The following is a 23812-nucleotide window of genomic DNA, read 5'->3' on the forward strand; positions in this document are numbered from 1 at the left end:
AGGAAGAAGCATTCACACAGTTTTCAATAGAAAAACTCCCCAGAATGGAAGTTGATTTGAGTTGTCTCATATTCACGGCTCAACTGGGCTAAACACATCTGCAAATCTCCCTCTCTCTCACACGCACACAGACTTCAAAATTTCTTGGAAAACACAAAAATCTGGTCTAAATCCACCTGAAATAGTACAGTGTACACCGGGCTTGAATCAGATTTCAAGTTGGGCATCATCCAGGCCACCTTGGCCCCACCCTGGATCCACCCCTGCTACCCAGCAGAAATAAACAGAGCCCATCAAGCTCACAGCGCACACTTCTATGTGTACAAAGATACCTATTATGCTGCAAACACAGGACCACTCAGACAACTACGTTTGCACTTTGCCCGATTTTAGCCTGATTCCACCACATACCACACTACATGAAGGAGACCCTTTTCACAAAAAGTATTGATGTTCACCATTTCCACGAGTGGTAGGACTGAATACAGAACGCCCATCATATTATCATATAATATTACATCTCCATGTGCTGTGAACAACTTGATCATGAGCCGTGCGCCGCAAAGTGTTTATCAGTTTCTATTCATCGTGGGGAGGAAACAGACCTCACACTATATAATGTGTACGCTTAGTTTCAATAAGGTCAGCGCGCAAGCTTTTGAGGACTTTCTGCATTAATCCCTGGACTGCTATCCGTCAGCATTTCCTGTTAAGCAGACTGGTTACCTGACACGTAGAACAATGAAGTCACACAAGAAAAGTGCTATGTAACCCAAGCCTCACACACATCACATGTCAGTGCAAAACACACTCACAAAACAGGCACTAAAATCTGCCTCAGGGAGGACACTTGTCACCTCCGCCAGTGGACCGATTACAGGTTGTGCATCTCCATATTTGGAGTGCGAGCGACTGATTGGAGGAGGCACGATGAAGCCACATACTGACGGTGCCAAATGAGGCAGAGCCACAGCAGGTTCATGCCATTAGTGCAGCTGAGTGTGTGAAGCGGACACACCCTCGCACAGGTAGGAAGGTAGGTAGGTAGGTAGTGCTTTGATGGAAGGCCCCCGAGGGCCGCACAGGACTTGCAGATAATTAAAGGGTTTGCCCGAACACGAAAAATGGCAGAGATTCTCAGCACCTGACTCGAGGTGCGGCAGCAAAAGAGGGAGGAGAGGGACGTTTTTGCTTAAGGCCTTCACTTAAAACAAATTGAAATCTGTCAATGGAGCATTATCTAAATAAACGAGTTGATTTCTTTATTATGCTTCTATCATTCCAAACTCATGATGCACGACAGGTTAAACGCAAAGTAAACTTTTCATATTGACTAAAATTAGAGGCCAAATCGGTTCTCATAAAAACTATACAATGGTCCTGCACACAAAGTTACATATTAAGCAAATCTTTCCTTCATAGGTAAGTAAGCTCAGTCATAAACACAGCTTTAGATGACTCAGGATCAGCCTGCATCCTCATGCTGTACAAACAAAGCTTCTTTGTCATGTTTGGTGAAAAGCAGCCATCGTGTGGTCAAAATGAGGTACTGCATCTTTAATAACTAATTATTCCCCACAGGAGTTCACTTTTTATGGCCTATGAATGGGTATCAGTAAAGTTACAAGTTTCACATAAATATTGGCTAATATTTGGCATTGGTGTTTAATATTAAGGGGGGGATACTTTTATTTGCTGAATAAGCAAAGAATAACTTCAATAAAACAAAAAAAAAAGGAGAAGGTGCACTGAACTTGTTTGTGCCTTTATCTAGTTACATTTCTGAGGACTACCAGCGTGACAATACAAGATGCTTCTATGACAGAAGCATCTTGTATCGTCACGCTGGTTTCTTGTTGCTCAGTAAAATGATAACAGCCTGCTGACACATTGCCAACTCCACTGAACGCTGACAGTGTTTAACCCTTAGACGCAAAGCTCTTTGGAGCCTTAACTTTTCCACAAATGGGTCCAAAAAAGACATGAATTCAAATCAGTGTTTTTAGAATTGTAAGATCCTTGGCTCTGTGGGTGGATAAAACCAGTCAGTTTACTTTTTACAGTCCACTCAAATATTTCAGCAACTATTAAATCCTTTTGGGAAACTAATGGATGTATCATTTAAGTAATATCCACTTTAGAGGAAGTGCCTTTATATCTATCAAAAACCACAGACTGAGTGATGAAGTCAATCAATGCTGTGCTGATGGAGTGTGATATTGCTTTTATACGACTGCTATAAAAGGGGGATGTATTAGCACTAAAAAAAGCAATAAGAGATTATTATTTGAATGGAATCAATCATATGACTCCACCAACACAATTAGTTCCACAACATAACTGCAACCAGCCTGTTGCCAAGTAACAAGTAAACATTTTCCTGCACTCTTGGTACTTTGCGTCTACACGTTTTGGCTGACCAGCCACTTTGAATGTAGATCTATTTGAAAAAAATAAAATAATAATAATAATAATAAAATAAATATAATAACAATAACAATAATAATAATTGGGTTTACAAGTTTTGTATACACAGGTGTATGTTAATGTGTATTATATATATGTAAATTGTACATATAGTAGCCTATATCAAATTGTAAATATATATAGATATAGATTGTATTAAATGTATAATTGTAAACATACTGTACCAAACTGTATAGATATAAGGATTGTATAAATATATCAAATGTAAATATAGTACATCAAATTGTACAAATAGATATGTATATATAGATATAGATTTATGGATTTTATAAATATATAAATTATTTTAAAAAATCACAGTATATCAAGTTGTATATATGTATGGAAAAACATTGGACTGTAAATATGAAATATGGTATCATAAATATAGTATAACAAATTGTATATAGATATATTGTATATATAGAGAGCTTACAAGGAACACAGGAATTTAATTTAATAAATATTAATTATTGAGCTGTGGAAAATGGGTAGGATTAAATCAGTTTTATACTTCTTCCTACTCCTTTTCAGGCATATCAATTGAATATATGTAATTAGCTTTTTCTTTTTCTTTTTTTGTGAAATAACATTTGTTTTATGTTTATTGTATTTTCGTGCTTTTCATTTTGTTTTGTATTTTTGATATGTTTGATTTTATTTGATATGTCTGAAATAAATTTAATCAATCAATCAATCAATCAATCAATCAATCAATCAATCAATCAATCAATCAATCAATCAATGTTTCCATGTAACATGTAATGCATCAATCATTGGAATGCAATGATTGAGAATCTATTGGGATGTGCAATTTCAAAGGATGATTTCAAGGCATTATCAGTGTAGCTGGAAAACCTTTTGCTTTAACATTAATCAATGTTTTTCAGACTTGAAATTAACATAGGCTATATAAATATAGTTGAAATTCAAAAAGGTGCTGTACTTTATATCAGTGGACAGAGAGTATGTGTCTCTTGTCCAATGAAATACCAAGGTCATGAATAAATTTTATTCAGATTGTATGAGCCCATCCGAATGAGGCCTACGGACTTTGGTTATTTATTTACAAGGCCATGCTTGGGCTACTGCCCTCCTACATCTGTAACCTAATCACACGGAGAACTGTTGATTCTTACGGTTTGCGTTCAAATGATCAATTGTTGCTGTCTGTTCCATTTGCCCGCACAGAGCTGGGAAAAAGGGACTTTCGTCTCCTCTGCTCCTTCTACATGGAACATGCTGCAAAAAGACTGGAAAATAACTGAACTGATTTCTTTGAATGCTTTTTAAATCCAGGCTGAGAGCGCTTGAGACGACCTCCTTTACTTGTAACTGTATTTTTTATCATTTTAATTGTTAATTGTTTTTTTTATAATTTTAATTGCTGTCTGTATGTTGTGAGTGTGACTGTGTAACTTTTGCTGCCTCTTGGCCAGGACTCCCTTGAAAAAGAGGTTTTTAATCTCAATGGGACTTTCCTGGATAAATAAAGGTTAAATTAAAAAATTAAAAATTAAAATAAAAAAAATAAAAAATCCCCTTTATTGTGGTGGTGTCTCACATCTGCTAGACAGAACATTATGAAACTTACTGTACTAAAACTAAGAAAAGCTCAATTCACCCTCAGGAATAACTTTAACATTGGGATTATTAATTAAAGTCAAAGTGACACTTAGAGCTGCCGTACCTGTACTTTGTGCTTAGTGCTAATGAACACGGGTTAGTTAAGTAAAATATAATATTAAATCTCATCTTTATTTTGTCATTTTGATCAATTGTTGTAAGCTATTAACATTTAGACGTTTGTTTTGTATTTAGTCTTATTAGCAAATGTTGTCGTCCAAATTTTGCCTTAAAAATCATTTCAATCCCCAGCAGCGAGTTCTTGTCTTACAGCTCAGGAAATTAGTAATCGTTCCAGAAGTTCAGACTTTCTCTTGTCGTGTAAATAAGAAAGCTATTGAGAAATGTTTGCTATCTATTGAGATGGATAACATAAACATGGAAATGAATGTAAACACTTACCTGCTTTAACAGCTGTTCAGTCTAGTCAACACAAAGAGATTTCAGTGGGCCGCCATCTTTTTCCCCTTCTTTGTAAGTTACTAACTACTCAGTAACCTTTGCAAGTTTAGTACGTTACCGATACATTTATATGTTTTTATTTTGTTAACATGACTATTCAAAAGAGGTTAATGCTAACCAGCTAAATATAACTGTGTTGTGTGGTTATGCAAAATCACAACATAGCCTGACTTGTACATTTCGTATGAATTGTAAAAAATAAAAATCAATCCGCAAAAAAAAAAAAAAAAAAAGATTTTCTTTTTATACTTAAAACAAAGAGCATTAATGTACAATAATCTAAGGCTGAACTGGGGTTGCTCAGTGGTGCAATTAGCAGGATATCAGGTATGATTGCTGCTATTTAATGTATACCATCAAGGTTTGCAGGGGAAGACCCGTGGTATAAATTTACAAATAGGCCTATTTATACAAATTATTAAGGTTAATTATTAATAAAGTAGGCCTATAGGACACATCAGATTGGACATTTTTGAACAGCTATGCATCTTACAGTTGACCTCTTAAAGGTCAGAAATAAAATGTTTTCCAAAACATACATGTTATGTTCAAATAAATACATTTAATCCCAAAATGTGATAAAACATACATGGAACATAATCAAAGTGAGTGATATACAGTACAGTCATTTCACTAAAAACCTGCACATTTGATTAAAAAGGCATCCATTACAGTACATGGGGCGAATAATCACTTGGGCAAAAAAAATCAATTGGGAGAATAAATTGAAAATGTTAGGACATGCAGTCTCAAGGTAAAAATACAAGAGAATCAGTTCAGTTTTAACATACTCAACATGCACATACACTTACAGAGGTGTCTCTGTAAAACACACTATACACACTCACCTATTACTTCCCCTTTCACATATTGCAGAGAACAAATACACTTCTTGCATTTTCTTGTATTTTGTCTCATCAAAGCAGAGGAACTAGATACAGACATTGGCTGCATACTAGTTCTCATAATGTAGTTCAGTAGATTTTGTTTTTATTTTAAGAGAACAAAGCTAACGGCCTTGAGCTGGGTATTGTTGCTGGCTCAGAAGCCTCTATTGCTTTTAAGCCTGTAGATTCATGTATGGATAAAACATATGCATACCAAAATGTAATTAAAAAATAGTATTAACAGAAACAAATATTTTCTTTAGCATTATAAGGAATTTATGCTCTTGCAGTTTTCCGTTTTTCCACTAGGTGGCAGCAATTTATGCATCATGTGGAACAGCTTCAGTCTAGTAGTGTTGAAAATGGACTTCCATCTCTTTTTTTTTTCAGTTTTTCTATGAACAGTTGAAATAGAGAAGTCCTTATTAATATGGATCTCCAGATCAATACTTTTCAGTAACCATAGATTTCCATTTCATGTTTACAGTCAATCCACTAGTAACGTCATACCACTGTGAAAGTGTCTGTCTTGTTTGCATGCTTGATCAAGTAGCACCATGACAAACTGTCAGCCTGAAAAGATTTACTGTCTGTTGATTTTTGCATGAAGGAGGAGAGTATACAGTCTTGCTCTTTAAGATTAGAGGAAGTAACATGATCCACATGGACAACATTTGAACATTTGTATTTTCACCTGGATGGAGTACCAGATGTGTGGACATTAGACCTTTAAAGACAATTAATTCAAATACTACATTAACTGTCATCATTTTTTTTTTGTTGTAATTAGTGCGTTATAACAGTTATATTAAAGTTTAACATGAGTATAGAGCGCAATTCAAACCATTTTGAAGCCCGTCTCAGAAGGCTTATTTGCAATACAATAGAGGTCAATATTCAAAACGCAAACCAAATCAATTATGGCTAACGTAGCAGAAAAGGAGGGTTTCCTCATTCATAAATCACCTCTGTATGCTGCATATTTCCTGCTTTTTAGAAAAAAAATAAAAATTCCAAACATTAAAATCAGGTCAAAATGTGACAGTACTCTTGAGAAATTCTCTGACGGACAAAACTCGTGACACTTTTCCTGCAATTTCCAAGTACAAAATGTCAAATCTCTCTCAATTAAAATCGACTACTGTTGTCACTTGTAGTATACCTGTAGCAGAAAACTCAGTAGTATTTCATCACAGATAAAAATATTTTTTTTTGATCTTGTGACGCAGCCATGTGGAAAAAAAATCTCTGGTGTACAGTTTGTCAGAAATGATCAAGTGAATGAAAGTAGGCTTATGTGACCCGGGCAGATCTGACACAACATTCATAGCACACACGTCAATGGACATGCACACACACAGAGTGAGTCATGACATATTTTCTGGAAAACTATAAAAACAAATAACTGACACGTTTGATGCTTTAAGTTTCTGCTCATGATTCACAATCATTGCCATGAACAGTGACGCGGCCCTGCTGTTATTGTAAATGGACTACATTTATATAGTGCCTTCACACACACACACACACACACACACATACAAACCCATTCACACACTGATGGGCGGAGAAGCTGCCATGCAACGCTGTGACCTGCTCACCAGGAGCAGCTTGAGGTTCGGTGTCTCGCTGGAAGACACTTCAACATGCTGTCAGGAGGAGGACTACTACCTGTGATTCACTGTCGTCCTTCACACACAAGCAGCAGACTGACTCACAAGACGTCGGGGATGGGGCTGAATGAGCTCTGTATAAATGTATTTTACATAGGAAGACAACTTTTTCATGCTTATTATGTACCAGGCATTGTGGGTATTCACTGACAGTGGGAAAACATTCTTCATGGCGTTAGCAGACACATGGAGCACTGCCTTTAGGATGGGCCGTATGTTCTTTAAGAGCTCATCATAGCTACATTACTACAGTACTTTTGGATAATACTTAAGGACGTTATGTACATTTTTTTAGAAAGAACAGCTGCGGCTACTTTTTCTTTTTGACTTCTACGCAGCAAGCTTTCTGCTTTCAGGCAGCTCGAGGAAGCCCTTGAAAAGCAGAAACGTTACTGTCTGTTCCTCTGCAGGGTGACGACGCTAATCTCTGCAACTATTTGTTGTTAATCCCGAGTTTATTGCAGTCTATGGGATAGGAGAAATGGAGAGAGTAATCTCGGCCATTCAGGAAACTGATCTCCTCAAGGTCAACGGCAAATGGGGACGGGTTGGGGGGGGGGGGGGGGTGTTATGCGATGCAGCAAATGCAGCAGCATGGAGTTATCGGGCCTCTGGTGACCGTAGAGAGCACAGAGAGAGATTTCTACTTTCCGGCTGTTCTGATGCTCTGTACTCCTCTGCACGCCAGCCGAGTCTACATGTCTGGCTGGCTGGCTGTTTTCGTCTTCCCATCACAACAGATGATGGGGAGAAGTTAATGAAAAGTGGCTGAGGACGGAGGAGGAGGTTTAGCAGAAATTGGGCTGGTTTTTTCGAGTGTTTTATTCCTCTGCTTCTTCATTCTACTTTTAAGTAGCCGTTGGCGTCACTTCCCATCTCTCTGCTCCTCTCTCTCCTCCTCCCGCCCCCGACAGGTCCCACCGCCCCTCCTCCTCCGCCCCCAGCATCCGAGGGTTTCTTCGACCAGCCGTCCTCGGGCCCCTCGTGGAAGCGCAGTCGCAGCGTTTTGCTAATGACAAAGCGCTCCACGATAAAGGAGGCGCAAAACCAGGGCACGGCGTACTCGGCCGTGATCAGTCCCTTGAAGTTGTAGCGGAACTCGGAGTAGTCCCAGGGGCAGGCGTCGAACTGGCGCAGCAGCAGCCCCGTGCCAAACTCCCACAGGTACGTCCATAAAGTGTAGATGATGCAGCGCAGCAGCACGGGGCAGCGGCCACGCAGCTTCAGGTACATCTGCTCCACTATGAGGATGCAGGTGCCGTAGATGAAGAGCGCCCACACGCTGGTCACCCCGGGGAACTTCCAGTTGCAGTTGACCACAAATTCCCAGGCGGCTGTGAACATGACCTCGCAGAAGTAGCCGTGGATGGCGTAGAGGTACCAGCGGGACAGCACCGTCAGCGGTACTGGAGCCTCCGGGGTATCCGAGGTCACCATCTTGCTTTTCGCACAGTTTTACTCTTGTCCTTGTAAATTAGACGCAGCTGTGAGGAGGCAAGAAGGGAGGAGAGGTGTCAGAAAAGTCACATAAAGGCAGAGTACCACATATTATGTTTTAATTGTTTTTGACATTTAGATATTTCTCAATACCAAATGTTTTGCTATCATACAATCTTCAATTTTTATGATCGATAGTATCTAAGAGTTCTGAAGTTAATAAAACTACAGATCTTCAGTCATGTTTTTTTTTACATGTGAAAGAGAGAGCACTGTCTATATTGTACAAAATACATTAGCAATGCTTCAGGAGTTTTCTTGCGATTCATCATCCAAAAAGGGGTACCAAGGTCTTCTACTTTTTGTCACGGTATCTACATTTTTTTTTTATTCTTACTATATCTTAGTGAAAATTCTGGTATTGTGTCCACCCTACAACGTACAAACTTAAAAAAAAAATTAGAAAGAAAAGAGAGCGAGAAAAACAATGTCCCCACTAGGGGAAGTGTAAAACAAAAATGCACCAACCTTTCAATTTTGATCTAAAGAAAATCATTTTTTTTGACATTATTAATGTAACCCTTCTCTCAGTCATAACTACTAAACATCCCCACAGTTCACAGTGGATTTGACTTGAAGTCATGGAGTTCACCATTTCAGCACAACATGGAAAATGATTGGCGTATGCAATCGATCCTGATTTGATCACGTTGACACCAGCCTCACCAGTTCACGTGTGACATCAGAGACGTAGGAAGTTATTTGCAATTCAAACTAACACATCACATCTACTTTTTCTCAAATTAGATGATAGTGTTTACTTTGACTGCTCATCAAATATTGCTTTTTTTTTTTTTTTTTTTTACAGTGGATCCATTGTTTTAACTGAAGGGAGTACCGGATTTTTTTTAAAAAGCCATAGTGTGAACTGTTTGGTGAAAAGCTTTGGGAGGGCGTTCTCTGGAAACTAATAAGGAACTGACTCCTTTCACTGAGTCCTGCTGTTGTGTGAACTACTGGTGCTGTGCACAGCATGGTAATGTTGCGGTAGATCATTCCATAACAGAAATAAGCAGAGTATTGACTGGATTCTTTGATCAACAGAAGTTTGTTCGGCTGCACTTTTACAAAATATCAAATAAGTAAATGTATCGGCCATTATATATTTTTGCTAAATAAAGACACAGCCGCTGTTGTCTGTAAGTACCGGTAATTAAGTCATACTGGCAACAGGAGCAAAACATTCCCAACAGGCTGGAAACACTCAAGAAAACAAGGTCAAAAAGAAGGAAGTCCCTTTGTCTCTTTTTAGCGAGCTTGCCTTCTGCTCTCAACGTTTCAGTCCACTCAGAAATCAGTCCCCAACAAGACGTTTAGACACAACAATCTATTCTTTAACAGCTTAACAGTCTTGAAAACTGAGCATGTCGACGAGGGTATGGAGGTCACATACGCACAGTTTACGGATTTCACAGTTTATTTAAGAAATCGCAATATAGGTTAGTAAAGTGCTATATCCAATTTGCAGAATCTGCAGTTTTAAGACAATCCAGCTGTAAAAAAAAAAAAAAAAAGAGCTAATAATGAACTACTGCAGTGGACAAAGGATCATTCTCACTAATCATATTAGCAATATCTGTCAAAAATAATGTTACCCAGCTTGATTCATTTATAACCTGCAGTCCTGACATATTTTATACTTTTGGATTTTTTTTCACGAGCCGGTGAAATTTCTTGCCAAAAGCTGCTCAGTGAGCGTTAGCTGTCGTATGAATTCACACTCGGTGCTCCCCACAGTAAGCCTGGGTATTTCCTAATCAACCAGAGCTGCAATCTTAAGGATTACAGCTTTAATTGCAACGCGTGCTAAGCCAAAGTTTAATCAAGGACAGGGCAATGCAACACTCAGCTGACACCAGAAGGGTGAAATTAGAGACAGCAGAACTACAGCGCTCTTAAACTCGGAGGCCTTCCCTCACTCCGTGCTATTTAGCGACCGACTGAGGGGGTTCTTATGTAAGGTATAGCTTTATCATCTGACTGCCTACATCATGTGCTCTTTTTCCAAATCCCGCAGCTTGACGCACACTGGCTTTAGTATCAGGTGTCAGGAGGCCCACGCAGGGTTGGATCCTTCCTCTACTCGATATATCACACAGCTAATAAAAAACACTGGAGGCGCAAACAGCATCATACCGAGGAGTTCAAAGACCACATGGTCGAGGGGGCCCGCCGAAACGTATGTCTTCTACTATACAATACCTCCAGAGGAAACCGTGTCCTAATAGCATCATAACCACTCTGTGAAAAACAGGCTCGGATACAGAGAGAGGTTACGAGTACAAAAGCTTGTTTGAAGAACAAAAGCGGATTTTTTTTGGTCTTCAAATGCTGGCTGGGCCCCAGAGAGGGCCCGTGGGGATTAGCACATTTCTTCCAAACAAGGGTTTCATGTGAGGAACTGGGCCACAGCGATGGTCTAACTGACCTCACAAAGCCCTTTATACCTTCTTTTCAATGCCTTCCTGGGAAACTCTCCCTCTTTTCTTCAGCTGCTCATGCGAGTAGGAGTCAAAAAAGTAGCTTGGAAAGACTTTCGGGACAAATCTCTGTAACCTCCTGATGCAGTAAAGTGGCTTCATAGCATCAGATCATCAAAGATGTGTCGCCTTTTTTTTTTTTTTTTGGTTAAAGCAGCCGAAAATGACTTTTGTTTTCTTTTCAGATATATTTAGGCTCGTTGCCTTTGTTGGTTCGGAACCGTGGAGTGAGTAAGAAACCAGGGAGGGAAAGTAGCCTCTCACCGGACTCGAACCTGAGCCGCCCGCCTGAAGGACTGTAGCCTCTGTACATGGGGCGCGACCGAAACCGCTCGGCCATCTGCACCCAACACTAAAATCACTTTTCATGGGATCTGTTTGTAAAAAAAAAAAATTTTTTAAATGAACCCCACAATCATAAATACATTAAACTTTGAAGGGATTGATCAAGATTTTGGGGTGTTTTGCTGATTTGCTTCTGGCTGAGCTGGACAATACGATTGATACTTGTTAACCTAGCTTGGTACACAAACAGGAAGCAGTAGCTTTTGTAGCTTTAGAAAGGATTTATCATTGAACACTGCGGCTGCTCGATTATGGAAAAAAAAAAAAAAATCATAATCACGATTCTTTTGATTCTTGTTGCTGTCCACATATCCTCCCACATGTTATCCTCCCACATTTCAACTTTCCAAAACTGAAATCACACTGAAGTCAGAAGAACAGCTTCCCAACTCGGAAACTGGGACCGTCCGAGGAGCACATGAACGCAGCATGATACCTGTTAGCTTAGCTTTGCATAAAGACAGGAAACATACAAGAGCACCTATGAAGGTCAATAATCACACTTTGTAAAATGTTTATATTTCATCTTTTGAGGTGCAGTTAGCTGGATTTTTTCACCTGTAGACAGAACCAGCCATATTTCCCCTAATTCTATGCTATGCTAAGCTAACAAGCTGCTTTGTATCTAACAGACAGACATGAGCTCTACTTTTCTAGCTTGTGAAAAATCAACATAAATCATCTCAGATTTGTTTCTCAGAGCTCTGCTTTTACTTATCAAATGACTCTCTCTGTAGCCACATGGGCGAGCCCTTCTCCTAAACCGCCAAAGCAACTTCTCTCTACCCTTTTTTCCACGATTCACTTCCCCCTGCTCTCTTTCTCTATCGCCTTCACAGACACCACTTGTTCAGCACTCGCATGCCCACTGAGCTGCTTAAGATGACAAACATGGAATCAAGTAGGAAGGTATGAGCAGAGAGGTCGGGAAATTATGTAGTAGTGACTCATTAGCTGCTGAAATCATCAAACTTAATGTGTTCTATTTGTGTTTATCATGTTTTTTGTTGTGTTTTCATCTTCGGTATTGAAGCTAGACGAGTGTCTGTTTCAGGAGAGTTCATGCTTGGTTAGTTGAAACTGAAGCAGCTTTATAAATAAAGATTTCTCAGTGCAGGTTGTGGCAAACACGTCTTTTCCCCCTGCACATCTCGTAATGTTCCCTTCATTAATGAATACTTCATGTGCTTAGTGCCTCGTGACTGTTTAACAGAGACACCGGGATTATCACGACTGCATAAGAAGTGAACAGTGCCCAGATATGTAAAGCTAACAGTTCAGATTACACTACTAGAAATTCTTCAGATTGTTGCCCTGCAAAGGCAGACTTGTTTATGTCGCGGGACAAGTTGTAACAGAGACATCAGGTTTCTGAGATTCTTGCACAGGGAGATGAAAAGAGCGATTTGAACACATTTATTCTTTGACGAAATGAACATAGGGGAAAGAAAACCAAAGAGCTGCACCCTCTTTACTACAGAAATGAATGACGTTTAAAATGTGGTGTGAAATCACAGAACAAAAAAAATGAATCTTTGGTTTGATATATGGTTTACTGTCTCCAATAAGTCCAATATACATAGACGATACCAACGGTCCGCCCAAGTATATTTCCGACCTGCTTTTCTTTCATTTTTCATTTATTCATAAAATTGCTGCGTGCCGGAGAGAGCAAGAGAGAGAGTGTGAGAGAGAGAGACAGATAGAGTGAGAGACAGAGAGAGATAGAGAGAGACAGAGAGAGAGAGCTAGAGAGAGAGTGAGAGAGAGACAGAGAGAGAGATAGAGAGAGAGAGAGAGACAGAGAGAGTGAGAGACAGAGAGAGAGAGACAGAGAGAGAGAGCTAGAGAGAGTGAGAGAGAGAGACAGAGAGAGAGAGAGACAGAGAGCTAGAGAGAGAGTGAGAGAGAGACAGAGAGAGACAGAGAGAGAGAGAGAGCTAGAGAGAAAGTGAGAGAGAGAGAGAGCGAGAGAGAGAGAGAAAGAGAGAGACAGAGAGAGACAGAGAGAGACAGAGAGAGAGAGAGAGACAGACAGAGAGAGAGAGAGACAGAGAGAGGCAGAGAGAGAGAGAGAGACAGACAGAGAGAGAGAGAGACAGAGAGAGACAGAGAGAGAGAGAGAGACAGACAGAGAGAGAGAGAGACAGAGAGAGACAGAGAGAGAGAGAGAGACAGACAGAGAGAGAGAGAGACAGAGAGAGAGAGAGAGAGAGCGATAAGGTCAAGTGTCCGGTAATATTTACAGTCTATGGTACATCACTCTGATAAATGCACAATGTGCACATGGGGATAAATTGAGCAGATTTAAGATGTTTGTTGCTAAAACTAAATTAATTTAGATTGAAAACAGATTTGATATAATACAAACCTAATAGTAAAAAAAACATACCCTAAGGTAAGAGTAAAAATAAAAAAAGATGTCGATCCCCTGCAAATTAGGAAAACGACATCTAGGATGAAATAAAATACTAATTCTTGCTGGAGTCAAACAGGCGTTGCTGTGATTACTCTCAGCATCTTAACACTCAACATTCTCCAGGAAGCTGCAGTTTACCCTTTCTGTGTGTATTTGGGTCTTTTTTTATTGACTTGTAGCCTCAGCAGGACACAGCTCACACACTGGCTGCTGTTTGATTCTGCTGTTGTTGTAGCAAATGTCGGAGGACAGTGCCCCCCCCCCCCCCCCCCCCCCCCCCCCCCCCACCACCCCCACCAGCGCTCTCATCGGCCCCAAGTATCGATCAACAAGGTTCCTGTCAGCCCGTGCTGTGGCAACCCGCTTCTCCACTGCACTCCATTGAACCCCGCTACGGGACGGCACAGTATGAGGGCGATCACAGCGGTAAAGGTGATAGAGCTGCCTGCTTTGTAAACGTCCCACTGACCACAGGTAGACACAGCGCAGGCAGGGTGCTGTCTGAACGAAAACGGAGGGAAGTCTAACCACGGAGCCCTGCAGGTGTGTCTGAGGACGCAGAGGTAAGACACCAAGCTTTTAAACGAAACACATAGGGAGCGAGAGAGCGGTAAAGAGAGGCTTCTGGTTGACAACGAGGCAGGCAGGTCTGACAGCAGGTAAACAAAAAGATGAACGCGACAAAAACACATCAATGCTGAAGTCAGCCAAGGTTGAATTAAAATAACAAAAGCCGAAAAACAAAGACGTGCATTTCCTGTGCTGACAACATGCCGACAGCTGTGAACTCTGACACTGTGATTAAATCAGAAAGCTAACCCGGGCTGACCTCTCATCATGACATAATCCCCGCTCACAAACTGTGTCTCGCTGGCTCGGCCTGTGGCACAGATCACGGGCCTATGCAGACTTTCAGAAGGTCACTTTGGCAGGCTGCAGTCTGGCGTATAGAAACCAGCAGTATCCATCGCAGCGCAGCGCCAGTCACCAAGGTGACCCGACCACTGCTTCATCATCAGCAGCTGGCAGGAAAACATGCTCTTGTATCTGCAGCTGTCCAGAGACTAATAACTCCGACTATATAAATATTTTGTACGTTATCTAACTGAGGTGACTCAACAGCCTTGAATATTTCTTTCATCATATGATTGGCAGATGAATAAATAACAACAATTCATGTTGATCAACTAACGCTTCTAATTATTCGTATCTTACAACTTCTTAACTATGAGGGATTTCGGCATCTCTTTGCTTTTAAGAACTAACAATTGAATGTTTGGGGCGCTGGTGACCTCGTGGTTAGTTCATGCACCCCATGTACAGATGCTACAGTCCTCAAAGAAGGCAGCCTGGGTCTCGAATCCGAACTTGGCTCCTTTTGCTGCATGTCATTCCCGACTCTCTCTCGCCCTGATTTCTGACACTATCCACTGTCGTGTCTTGATGATAGAGCATTAAAGAGCCCTATAACATGAATAGTTTTGAGGGGGCAAAACACAGTATGATATCCCAATCACTAACACTAACCAATAGGGGTTGTGAATTGCATGGTTGCAAGGAGAGGCGAGGAGGGGAGGAGAGGAGGAGAGGAGGAGAGGAGAGGAGAGGAGAGGAGGAGGAGAGGAGAGGCGAGGAGAGGAGAGGCGAGGAGGAGAGGAGAGGAGAGGAGAGGAGAGGAGAGGAGGAGGAGAGGAGAGGAGAGGAGAGGAGAGGAGAGGAGAGGAGAGGCGAGGAGGAGAGGAGGAGAGGAGAGGAGAGGAGAGGAGAGGAGGAGGAGGAGAGGAGAGGAGAGGCGAGGCGAGGAGAGGAGAGGCGAGGAGGAGAGGAGAGGAGAGGAGAGGAGAGGAGAGGAGAGGAGAGGAGGAGAGGAGAGGAGAGGAGAGGAGAGGAGAGGGGAGGAGAGGAGGAGAGGAGGAGAGGAGAGGAGAGGGGAGGAGAGGAGGAGAGGAGGAGAGGAGAGGAGAGGAGAGGAGAGGAGGAGGAGAGGAGAGGAGAGGAGAGGAGAGGCGAGGAGAGGCGAGGAGGAGAGGAGAGGAGAGGAGAGGAGAGGAGAGGAGAGGAGAGGGGAGGAGAGGAGGAGAGGAGGAGAGGAGAGGAGAGGAGAGGAGAGGAGAGGAGGAGGAGAGGAGAGGAGAGGCGAGGAGAGGAGAGGCGAGGAGGAGAGGAGGAGAGGAGAGGAGAGGAGAGGAGAGGAGGAGGAGGAGAGGAGAGGAGAGGCGAGGCGAGGAGAGGAGAGGCGAGGAGGAGAGGAGAGGAGAGGAGAGGAGAGGAGGGGAGGAGAGGAGCGGCGAGGAGAGGAAAGGAGAGGAGAGGAGGAGAGGAGAGGGAGAGGAGGAGAGGAGAGGAGAGGAGGGGAGGAGAGGAGAGGAGGAGAGGAGAGGAGAGGAGAGGAGAGGAGAGGAGAGGAGAGGAGAGGAGAGGAGAGGAGAGGAGAGGAGAAATGCATCTAAGCAGCTCTACTTGCTTAAAAAGCATTACTGAATGTGTAGTAAGACAGATTTATTGCCTCCTAAGTGTGCAATAACTGATTCGATAAAAAGTGCTCCTCTGTTTGTGATGAGGAAGTGATCGAATAAGTGATGAGAGGTGTGTGCGTGTCAAGTGAAGGGAGATGAGAAAGACGGACGGACAGGACGAGAGGGGCTGGGGAAGCGGGAGGACTTTCCGACGCAGCACAAACTAAATGGATCCCAATCAATCAAAGAGACAGGTCAATTACCCCCAAACAGCAAGCTGGTTCTGACCCTGACCTGCATCACACGTCTCCTTCTTCAAGCAGAGAGCAAAGACAAAGCAGAGTTGTAATAACCTTAAAGGACAAAACAATGCACGTGATGAACCAGTGCCGTTTAAGGGTTTCATATATATGTCTAAAGGAACAGGATTTAGAAATGTTTGAATTATTTATCTGAGGGCAAGATGACAGGGAAGGGGTGCAATCGGGGATAATTCAGCGTATACAGACGGCAGCAGTTTTCCTGCACCTCACAGTGGGAGACTATCCCTGGACGGGATGGCGGGATGTACATGATGTAAAAAAAAAACACACTATATTGAGAATTTTTGCCTTCAAATCCAAGTATATCATTGTTATGTGTATATCTACATTCGGTACCAACAGAAGAGAGGAGAAGAACATAGTGGCAAACAGAAAACATAATGAAGCAGTTCCATATGCATGCATACAGTCTGTGGTTGTGCGACGTGTTCACAGGACATGAATGCCTTGTGGGGGTATTTCACTGAATATTTCATGCTGCGTTCTCACATCAGCTCACAATGATCACCGTTGATCACAACTCCACGCAAGAAGGCTGGCAGAAAAAAATTCTGGGCAAAGTCGGGAGTGGAAAAACTCGGCTGTTTGTGTTCACACACGCCGGTCATCCAGAAAGCGTCGGGAAGTTTTCAAGAGTTTGGCGTGTGTGTGAAAGTGTCAGTGCTGCTTCAAAAAGAACATCTTTTTTTATCTTTATACTTTGGATGGATTCACAGGATGACTGCAGGTTCAGTCAGTATAGAAAATGATCCAATGCAACACCAAAGGCTCTATATCAGAAAAGACGAGGTACACAGATAGATTTCAGTCATTAAAGATTAAAATACAGAGACTGCTGAAGTGGGATCAAGGTGATATGCCTTTCAGCAAAAACCTTCAATGACCCTGCAACAAATCCTTGATCTTTTTTGAGAATACTTTTCACATGCTGATACTAAAGAGACAACTTCTCTCTGCACTTTGCATGGGGTTTAAACTAGCACAAGTCTAAATCCAGAGCTTCCCTCAGAGACACATAAACCATCTGAGTATCACAAACAATACGGCTTTTGATAGAGGAGGAGAGACGCCGTGAGGGCTCACACTAAAAGCCTGGATGCAGCACAGTCAACAGAGGCTCATATAACTTTACAGTAGGCCTCCTTTCTATATCCACAAGGTGAAAGTCTCAACAAGAGGAGCAGAGAGGAGGAGGGGGGGCTCTATGTAAACAGAGGTGGAAGCTGCACTCTGAAGGCGTCCTTATACAAAAGGCCGCTTGATGTGGAGGAAATAAAAGCCGACTTCTTCTTCTTCTTCTTCACTTTTTGTCCCTGACATTGTACAGAGGATATCAGAGTTTCTACATTTCACAATAAGCATTAAAAAGACTGAGTTAGTAAAAAATCAAACATCCATCTGCAAAAGCGGGTGTAAGTGCCATTTTGCAGTAATAAGTTTGATTATTATTGTTTGGATTATGATTTGCTAGAGCATAGCAGATAATATGTTTGTGTTTATCTCGGGAGTATTTAATGTGATTATTGCTATTTTATTTTGAAGGTTTGTTGTGATTCTGTAAGATTTCTGTAGTCATGTGATCAGGAGACATGAAGTAAAGTGTATTGTTATGTGTTACGCTGTCTAAGTGTAATGTCGTCACTATAGAGTGCTTAAGAAAGAACTAAGTTTAAGAACATAAGATTTATTAAGAAGACCGAAGACACCACTACAGCGGGAGATATTACCATGTATGTGGTAAAAAAAGCAATAAACACAACAACTAACACACATAAGGTCATCGTTCCAAACCGAAGCAGTTCAAGAAAAGTGAAATTGCTTTGATTTTTTTCTTTTTTTTTGGTGCTTCTTCTACCGTGGGTCAGTAAGTATTACGACGTTTTGTTCATGTAGTCCGGTCAAATACGATCTGGCGTCAAAACTAAGCATTTTATTCTGAAAATTCACCCGTTTTAATGTTGTTCCGGTTTGTGACTTCCTGTCCCGCTTTGGTCTGCTCTGCGTCAAAACTGATGTGCCCTGATCCGGCATCAGGAGAAAATAGAAGCCTTGCATATCTGCTGCTTTTTTACCCAACTCTTCAATGCTGTTGTTTGAACTTTCGAACAATACCATGAATTGTTTTCCAGTTTAGTTTAGAATAAAAATGCTAAATTTAAATAGAATTTCTCACAAGATCAAGGTGTCAAATAATGAGAAAAAACCTCAATATTAAAAAGCGTTTGGATATTATACATATGAATGAAAGATAAAGGAAAACAGAGAGGCAGAACAACAACATCAAAAGTGACCAAATATTGTCTTGACTACAAAATATATTCTGATGCAGATGAAAACGTGTGGTATCTATTAGACAAGTGGACTAGATTAGAAGTGGGTCAGAAGTGTTTATAGTTGTTCTGAATGGCCCCACTGGGAGGTGGAGAGGGGGGGGGGGGGACGGTCATCAAAGAGAGGAGGATGAGGTTGGGAGGGGTCACTCTTACTGAAAACAATGTTTTTTTCTTTAGAGGTCAACCACTGCTCAATCATTGAACACTCGTTTAAAATATATATATCTAAGGTCTGGTCTTGTTCCTAAAGCTCGGGTACTGATAGCCGGACTAGACAAGTAGGATTGGTGCATCCCTTATGGCGCCCTGTGTTGTGTTGCAACCCACTCTGACCTTTATGTGTTCTGTTGAATTATACATGTTTAAACTGCTGGGTTGGGGGCTGGGGGTTGGGGGTTGGGGTCTTCTGCTGTAGCTGTTCCTCTTTTTTTTTTTACTGTCTCTCCTAATCAATAAATGTCCAGCTCAAACCCCACTCTGAAAGTGTCTTCTTTAACACTGGTGTGTTCCCCTATTCACTCCCCCGCACACTCATTACAGCTCTTCAGCTCTTTGCAGTTTAATGAAAGACCCTTAAACATGGGAGCTAAGCCCCCCTGTCCTCAATAGCATGTGGACCATGCCCCATAGATTAGAAATCTTGGAGCAGCTACAGAGAAAGAGCAGGAGATTTTACTGACATGGCCATCATGGTGCAGAGGAGAGTAATGTCTCTAATGGAGGGATGCATGCGCATGTTAATCTGTTATCAGACAAAGAAGCTTTATAATCAATGGTTGACGATGCATAATTGATGCTGGCTGCTCTGCAAAGGTTTCAGGGACAGAGATCTTTGGAAAACAAAGGAGGGTTTGAGCTTAACAGTCACCTGCTGTGAACAGAGTTAAATATTTAGCATCTTAAATAGTGTATGTATGTGTTAACACTAAGTCGAATGGAAAAAGGAGTGTGGGGGGTTTCTCAGTCTAAAGGGAACAGGTCTCTGGTAGACCGGAAAAGAAAAACGGCTTTTATCAACTCCATCACATAAATGACTTGTTACATGAATCCTGACTACTGAACTTTATAGGAGAAATACTGATAATTCAAGGTTTAACATTCATGAATACACTATTCAATACTTTTTTTGTTTTTTAATTATAAAAATAAAGCAAGTGAAGAACTGTGACCAGGATTGTAAAACTTATCATAATAATATTAACTGTTAGAATTATCACACTTTCATGGCACTTATAGAGTTTATTTGCTCATAATTACATTTATAAAACCTTAATAAATGTCCAACAGGGTGACCCCATGCACAGCCAACCTACCTTCCCAGGTGTGGTCTGTTGCAGGAACCTAATGTAAATATATATAAATAATTAATGTTATTGAATGTGAATAATGCTACAGTATAAACACAACGTTCACTCTCATCATGCACTACATACACATTATGTGTACTATCATTCAATAAAACAAATAAATAAATATATAACAAATGTCCACATTATATTTACACTTTAATCTGAGTGTTACTGATGTTACACACAGAGCTGCATCGTTTTTGTTCTGGCCGTTACTGCCTTGTGGGATGTTTATGCCACGGTGTCCATTGCTTGCACACTTTAATATCTCTCAAAACAAATCTTTAAACAACAGATCGTTCGACTTTACTGAACGGGCAGTAACTACAGTGTAGGAAGTGGATCCCCTCCAAACAGCTGTGACACACAAAGCCTAAAAGACATCAAAATGCACAGAAGAAATCATGTGAAGAGGGTTCAGGATAGCCTATAGAGGTTATGTAGCGTGGCCCATGTACAGACATGTCCTGTCTCTCTTCAGCTGTCCTATCTAGTAAAGGCGAAAGGCCCAAAACTATGACAAAAAACAATAAGAAAAGAAATCACAAGATACATTTGTCATGAATAAAAGACAGCTGATGTGTTGTCGAAACAGGCAGAATGTGCAACTCAACTGAAGTCATATCAATGTAGTTACAGTGCACTGGTTAACATCCTGAGATTCATCAGAACTGTAATGCAACCTCTGGAGGATAAAAAGTGAATGAAAGACATCGACAGAGAGTAAAAAATATGAACTGAATACATGACCCAAGTAAGGAGTGTGGTTTTTGGATTCTCTCCACTGCACATCGGATGATTTGGTTAGAGTACCCTCTCTTGTACTTCAAAGATGACCTTTTATGCGCTTCAACCTACAAATGTACCATGTATGGTGGGATTCCGAATTACAAAGTGCAATTTTGACATGCAGAAGGCGTTTACTTAATACAACAATAATATACGCCTCCGTGTCCACACAGCTGAGCTGGGCTGAATGTATTTATTTTTTTTTTTAAACCAGTGCTTCTGTCATGGGGATTCCTTGCTGTGAGGGATGGTGTGTGGGTTAAAAATAGGTCCAAAATGTCAATACAGGCACTGTAAAGCTGAGGGGGGAATATAGGCTATACCCGGGCAGCAACAGGGATTAATCTCCCCCACAAATGATAGTGACCTGCAGACCTTGTATGGAATTAATCAATGAGGGATTTTTGAAAATCCAACCCATAGTCACGAATGAGAAAGCGTCTTCTTCAAAAGCATTCACAATATGTAACACTGGTGACGATATTTAATCACGACACAAGTCAATCGGTTGTGTGCAGATAAACTCCAAGGGGTTGTAGTCACGCTACATGGGGCAAAGTCATCTCATGTCGTCCCTGGAAACTACGGGCCAGTGCGCAGGCCCGGCTGCTGGGACTCCGCTGCAGCATCACGCCTCCTCTACCGAGCAGTGCGGTACACTTACGAGCCACAATTAATAAGACTCCAAAGATTTAACTACGGGGATTTTTGTAACACCTTCATTCCCTAAAAAAAAGGTCTACTGGTCACCTTATGAGCGAATTAGACACTTAGGCTAAAGCTAAAGACCTGTTTTCTAGCTTTCAATGCATGCCATGTCTCTATTTGAACAGGTGTAACAGTCCAACTATGCACACAACAAATGCCGAATAAGGAGGAGAGAGAGCAATGTGTGTTTGAACAAAATATGTAGCGATAACATTTGCATAGGCTACATCAAAGTGCATTTAATTTGGGGAAACAGTTGAGACGAACACCCCTGCAAAACCACCAACTTCTACCAGCAAAGACTCGTCCTGTTTTCTAGCTTTCAATGCATGCCCTGTCTCTATTTGAACAGGTGTAACAGTCCAACTATGCACACAACAAATGCCGAATAAGGAGGAGAGAGAGCAATGTGTGTTTGAACAAAATATGTAGCGATAACATTTGCATAGGCTACATCAAAGTGCATTGAATTTGGGGAAACAGTTGAGACGAACACCCCTGCAAAACCACCAACTTCTACCAGCAAAGACTCGTCAAAGATGTAGGCTACCAAAATTCAAAATCAAAGAGTGAGCAAGTGAATGCCATCACTCATATGATATCTAAACAAACCAGGTTGTTATCTTGAATAGCTATGCTTCCTACATCCCAACATGTTGGCTACATGTCGCTGAGCAGCCGGCTCCAGCAGACGGACATGAATCATCCTCCTCGGTGCAGTTTTTATTTTTTTTAATTTTTTTTTTAAATTTACCTTCAGATTGAGCACTGCGGTGTCTCCCTCAGCACACAGGCCGGCGGGTAGAGCACATCACCCGGTCAGGTCAACCAGGATGTAGCGCTGGTAGTCTGCGGCTCGTCGGCTGTCCCCGGCTTCTCCTCCACGGTGTCTCTGCTGTCCGGCTGGAAATTGACACATTTTACTTCACTGCAGCAGCAGCAGCAGCAGCAGCAGCACATGCTCAGTCAGACTCACGCACCTCTTGCATCTTTGGTTAACCATTTGTGTGCCGTACCTTAGTCTGCAGTTCTTTATACAGAAAGAACCAAAGTAAAGACTGTAAACAGGTGTAACCAGAATCAACAATGGATGATTTATTACTCAAAGGGAAAACGTAAAAATAATTTTCTTTCTATGGAAGTCCATTTCCGCCAGTAAAAAAAATAAAAATGAAAATAATAAAGTCTCATAATTTCAACTTTTTATCTCATTATTTTGACTTTTTATCTCATTATGACTTTTTATCTCATAATTTCGACTTTATTATTTTCATTTTTATTTCTTTAACTGGCGGAAATGACTTTTCACAAAGTCAAAATGACTTTTTTCCAAAATGACTTTTTTTTAAAATGACTTTTTGTTGAATATGGGCAGTTAAAGTTCAAAGCTAGTCATCTCTGAGTTCAATTTAAAGAGAAAGTTATTTCAAACAACTCTTAAGTACACATACGTGTTCATGATAGAAATATATTAATTCAAAGACAAGAACTACAAAATTGAGCAGAAAACAGAAAAATATGTTTGAGCAAGACTACAATCCTGTAGCCTAGCTTACAAGATGGTGACGTAGCCATGGTGAGCCTTGGCTAAAGCTAAGCTTACTTAGCCATTCAACCTTAGATTTTATCATTGAAATGTGAATTCTTTTTAAGTTATTGATATTTAAGAGCTGTTTCCACTTAAGTTAGTTGCTTAAATTAAGTCACAGTAAATTAAACAACCAAAATAAACCTACTGAATGTAGCCTAGGTGAGTAGCAGCTGCTAACCCAGCTAGCGTAGTGCTGCACGACATGGGGGGAATTACAATGCAAAAGGCCTATTGTTTTCTTTCTGCGATATTTCCACCTGAACAATACAGAATATCAAACCAGATGGATGCAGTTTGTTATTGTTGTTTATTACTCAGTTTTTATGACTTTCTGCTGTTCTTCAGGTTTTATTGCAACGTCTCCCTTGAAGCCAAAATGTATCCAAAAAGCACCTTTAATAGGCTACC

At 41.0% G+C, this 23812-nt stretch overlaps 2 protein-coding genes across 2 annotated transcripts in view; one reads left to right on the forward strand and one right to left on the reverse strand.

Annotated features, from left to right (window-relative positions):
- The window catches only part of crip2 (cysteine-rich protein 2), a 517344-nt gene that overhangs the window by 397860 nt on the left and 95672 nt on the right, over positions 1 to 23812 (forward strand). The gene's annotated exons all lie outside the window — the stretch shown is intronic.
- tmem229b (transmembrane protein 229B) lies at positions 5097 to 22871 on the reverse strand. Its single transcript, XM_061063134.1, has 2 exons — positions 22568 to 22871; positions 5097 to 8598 (listed from the first exon to the last, which is right to left on the reverse strand). Exon 2 carries the CDS (start codon positions 8549 to 8551, stop codon positions 7952 to 7954), a length of 600 nt encoding a protein of 199 aa, XP_060919117.1. The 5' UTR covers positions 8552 to 8598; positions 22568 to 22871; the 3' UTR covers positions 5097 to 7951.

This window comes from Labrus mixtus, chromosome 18 (assembly GCF_963584025.1).
Source record: "Labrus mixtus chromosome 18, fLabMix1.1, whole genome shotgun sequence".
Classification (NCBI taxonomy): domain Eukaryota; kingdom Metazoa; phylum Chordata; class Actinopteri; order Labriformes; family Labridae; genus Labrus; species Labrus mixtus.

Coding starts and splice junctions, on each gene's coding strand:
- tmem229b (XM_061063134.1), bottom strand. CDS start 8,551: ATGGTGACCTCGGATACCCCGGAGGCTCCAGTACCGCTGACGGTGCTG.